Source organism: Glycine max, chromosome 16, assembly GCF_000004515.6.
Source record: "Glycine max cultivar Williams 82 chromosome 16, Glycine_max_v4.0, whole genome shotgun sequence".
NCBI lineage: Eukaryota > Viridiplantae > Streptophyta > Magnoliopsida > Fabales > Fabaceae > Glycine > Glycine max.
This window is the reverse complement of record NC_038252.2, coordinates 9,703,982-9,708,901: the sequence shown is the minus strand read 5'-3', so window position 1 is coordinate 9,708,901 and position 4,920 is coordinate 9,703,982. Positions and strand designations below refer to the sequence as shown.

The 4,920-nt window shown below is 30.8% G+C and overlaps 1 protein-coding gene across 1 annotated transcript; it reads left to right on the top strand.

Moving 5' to 3' along the window:
- Window positions 1-2,168: 2,168 nt before the first annotated feature.
- LOC100798054 (auxin-induced in root cultures protein 12) lies at window positions 2,169-3,422 on the top strand. Its single transcript, XM_003547722.5, has one exon. The coding sequence runs from the start codon at window positions 2,420-2,422 to the stop codon at window positions 3,155-3,157; it is 738 nt and encodes a 245-aa protein (XP_003547770.1). The 5' UTR covers window positions 2,169-2,419; the 3' UTR covers window positions 3,158-3,422.
- The last annotated feature ends 1,498 nt before the right edge of the window (window positions 3,423-4,920 follow it).

The following is a 4,920-nucleotide window of genomic DNA, read 5'->3' as shown; positions in this document are numbered from 1 at the left end:
CTTTTGCATATTTAGATACTAATTCAAAATTTTTATTTTTCAAGACCGAATTTGTTTGTGCATCACACTTAAGAAATAAATTTGACTATATACCTTTATTTTTTATTTAGTGGATGTTTAGATACCCGTTGATTCAACGAAGAAAACAAACATTCTTAGACATAACACAAAAATAACTTATTACTTTTGAGAACACGACAACTAAATGATTTCACAAAACACAGAGTAAAAATAATTTAAGGGATTCATTAAAAACATATGATTTATTTCCTATTATGCAAAATAGACAAGTCAAAATCACATTAAAAAAATAAGACAGGTCAGAATCACAAATTTCAGATTAAAACCTATTAAAGACATATGATTTATTTCATATTATGCAAAATAGATAAGTCAAAATCACATTAAAAAAAAATAAGACAAGTCAGAATCACAATTTTCAGATTAAAACCTAATAAATGCATGTGTATTTGAAAAATAGAAAACACAAAAGATGCGATGAATTTGTATGACTTATTAAATTAGTCTATGGAAAATATAGAATTAATCAAACTTGATAAGATAGATTTTTAAGATTCTTGAACGTGCATTTGCTTAACTATATTAGTTTTCACATCACGAATCCTTAAGGCTAGTTTTTCTTTTTAGTATTTTTTTTGTTGTACCCTTAAAAGACTAGTTGGACTGACAGTCACATGGAATACGCATTAATGAATTAATTTGACAATTAAATGCATATACTATATTTCTAAAATCAAAGCCACGGTCATAATTTCCATATTTAAAATTGATAAGACTGACACGCTATTCTTTCATAGAAATAATTTAATTTGTTTTGGGAAATAAGAAACAATTTAATTATTCCCTATAAAATTAATTTTTTGTCAGAGCCCCATTAAATTATTAACTATTCAATACCATTTCAGCATGATTTAATACTTTTTATTTACATGACCAAAAAGTATATAAATTTTTCTTCCATGTTAATACAAATGACTTTCAATATTTTTTATAAAAATTAAAAAATAACACAATTAGCAAAACAATTTTGTTAAATGTCTTTATTAATTGTTAAAAAAAGTAATGCACAAAATACCTTAAAATCATCGTTTAATTATTTATATGAGAACAAAGTTAGAATATAAAATTTAATATTTATAAAAAAAACTTATAAAACCTGACTTAATATGAATGTTTTATTTGAATAGATGAAATATCATTCTATAATGTAAAAAGAAGAAGAAAAAGCACTATGTCTATCATTATGTGCGATGAATCTGTCAAAATCTTTGTAATAAATATCTTAAAAGCCAGCTAAATAATAATATAAAAACTCTTTTATACCAATGTTATATATCTATTAAATAATTTTATTTTGAGAAACATTAATATATAAATTGATGATATAAATTTTTTATAATGTTATGTAATTATAAACTATATAATAAAACTATTGACTTTCATACATAAAAGTTACATATATTATTTTTTTTTAGTTGTTGAAATTGTAAAAACTTTTACCCAATGAATTAAATTCTTATTTTGTACTATATTAAAAAGAAAGAAAGAAATAAAACAAAACAAAACAAAATAATAGTATACCAAAAGCATATTTTATACTATTTTTGTACCTAATTATAAACAACAAAAATTAATATTTTTACTTAAATATAAATAAATTTTAACTACTTTTAAATTATATCATTTTAAAAAAACTCAATTAATTGTGATTATAATTTCAACGAAAAAAATTATTTCTTAGATGTGGTTAATAGAATTAAATGGTATTAATTAACTTTTTAATAATGTAAAATTAATTATTTTTGCTTATATTAATGATGCAAATGATGCTTTATTAAGACCAAAAATTTATTTTTATACTTATGTAAAATTCCAACGAATGATATACAATTTATGAAAATATATATTTTTAATTAAAAATAAAATAATTTAAAGAAGTTAACTAATTTTTTCAAATATGTATTTTTCTGCTTATAATCAAGATAATAGACAAGAGAGGGAAAAATTTCCTCTTTTTGATTTTTTTCCAACTTTTTTCTAACCAAACCAAACCTTAATTAACTAATTAATTATACAATTTTTCTAATCTATGTAACCTTGCCCAGGTTAATAATCTTCATTAACGGTCCACTTTTGACAAACTTTAATGCAAAGCGAGATAATTTTTTTATACAAAAAACTATACAATTAATTAATTAATTAAATTGATTAAAAAGGAGTCATTAACAAGTTTAACCTTTGCACAGGTTTTCAAATCCAGCTTTCTGCTCTCCACACGCTCCCACTTCCATTATATATATATCTACTCTTCAACTCCCAAATCCATTACTACTAGTGACTTCTTCATTCCATTTCCTCTTTCTCTTTCCATTGTTCTACTTTTTCAGTCCCACCACCAATGGCACTCCATGATCTACCCTTCACACCCATGACCACCATTTCCCTCTTCATCATTCTATTTTCTCTATTTTCCACCCCTTCCCATTCTGCCCTCACTTGTGCTTCCCAGAAGCTCAACCGCACCTACGCCAACTGCACCAACCTCCCCACCCTCGGCGCCACCCTCCACTTCACCTTCAACGCCACCAACCGCACCCTCTCCGTCGCCTTCTCCGCCTCTCCTCCCTCCCCCTCCGGCTGGGTCGCCTGGGGCCTCAACCTTGCCGGCGGCGGAATGGCCGGCGCCGAAGCCCTCCTCGCCCTCCCCTCCACCTCCGGCTCCGCCGTCACCCTCCGCCGCTACAACCTCACCTCCTACAAGAGCATCGACGTAGTCAAGGCCTTCACCTTCGAATCGTGGGACCTCTCCGCCGAAGAGACCAACGGCGCCATAACGATCTACGGCACCGTCAAGATCCCCGATTCGGCGGAGAACGTCAGCCACGTGTGGCAGGTGGGTCCCGTTGCGGCGGGGGTGCCCGCGGTGCACGGCTTCAAGGACGACAACATTCACGCCAAGGCCGCTCTCCCCGTCGCGCTTGCGGGGAGCAGCGGATCGTCAGCAGCGAGTGGCGAAAACGCGACCACACCCGCGAGTGGGGACAAGAAGAACGGTGCTGCTGCTGCGGAGAGGCTTGGGTTGGGTTTTCACTTTTGGTTGGTTTTCGCATTGATGGTTGGTGTTGTTGCTCTTTGATGTGATTTTATTTCACCTTTTACCCTTCGAGAAGGGTCATTCAATAATTTTCACTGTACTGGGACATTTGCATTTTTTAAAATATTTATTGTATTGTAGTTTTTTTATCTTTTATTTTTCTGTACGCGTTGTTTTGGGGGTTTTATTTGGGGAGGGTAGATCCGTTGATGGGTTGTGCCTGTTCGGTTAGAAATTCTGTTTTTAGAATGAACGTGTAGTTATTGGACTCAGATTTTTCGTTTTATGGGATATTGTAGTTGTTAGATTTTCGAGATTTTGATATGATGATAACATTGCAATTTCTGTTTATTTTATGTGAAGTAATTTTACAATTTTTATATAAGAGAAACTAAATTACATCGATCTCTTCAAAGATGAAATTATATGGATCTTATATGGGTTTTATAACTTTTATATTTTATTTTAATTTAAAAATTTGTTATCTATTTTCATATTCTCTATGGCTTCTATTTAATACAACGTACTTTTAGAATGCATAAGAAAAATAAACAGCAAAATCACGTGAAATTCATTGTTTTACACCTTTATTCATTTCTTTTCTCTCAACTAACCTTTAGTGAGACCATATTAGAATTTTTTGTTATTTTTAAGGTTTATAACAAATTTTTCATATTTGTAAATAACTAAGAGAGTTACGATAATGTATAAAAGTGCTAATGTAATAATTTTTTAACTAAATAAAAGAATTAGTGTAAGAACAGAAAAAAAAACCCGAAAAATTGTTGTAGTCTAATCTCACGAAACCTCCTGGTTGTCGCTATCGGATTAATTTGCTCTATAAAAAATGATGTTACAAGTGTCAAAAGAGTAATGTTAAATGTTACTACTATAAGGCTGCAGAATTTTGCAATTGACGAGACGGTTCTACTTCTCTATTTACTTCTTTGATAAGGCTGTTTGAGTGTGCATTTTCTAACGAGTAATGTTATCCTCAAGCCATTTATAGTAGTAATATTTTTGTCTTTTTATGTAAATTTAAATTTAAATTAAATACATTGATAGAAGTCATAGATCTCCTCGTGGGAGTTTAAAAAACGACTGCACCCTGTGTTAGATCTTAATTTTGTGTTTGCTTTTCTCTTTTATATAATATAAAAATATTTAATATTAAATTAAAAGAATGACTGATACTCATGCATTATTTCTTTAAAATTGTACAGGATTTTTATTTCAAAATCAGAGCAGGCTTAGTTACTGGCATAAATTCTCTTTATAAGTATCGAAGTTTGTTATAATCTTTAAGATTTGAGTATCTGTACTAATGATAGTGATTAGAGTTTTAACTTTATTCCGCCCCCCTCCTAAAAAAAACACTGTATTCTGAAATGCAATATCTCTTCTATTTTAAAGAACTAAAAGTTGGAGATAGTGATTTTAGAGTTTCAACCTAGTACCATACCATCTCTTCTATTTTAATGAACAGGGACTTGGAGATAGTGATATTTTAGAGTTTCAAGTTTCTACTAGTCTCTTTTATTTTAATGAACTTGGACTTGGAGGTTCAATTTAACCAAAAACAGGGAAATTACTTTGGTAACCCGGTCAAATCGGCTACTAAATAAGTGTGGCTACTCCCTAAACAAATTAGCATATATGTGAGGACCAAGTGGGTGAGGAGTTTTATTGCCACTGAATTATTGGTGCGTCTCGCACTTTTCTTCCTTTATACTACTACTATCCGTTGCTGCAAATGGGTTGTAAGTTGTAGTAGCTTCCAAGCTTTTTATGTATGTATCTCGTTT

Excerpts from the sequence above, each read along its gene's own strand:
- LOC100798054 (XM_003547722.5), top strand. The coding sequence starts at position 2,420 with ATGGCACTCCATGATCTACCCTTCACACCCATGACCACCATTTCCCTC.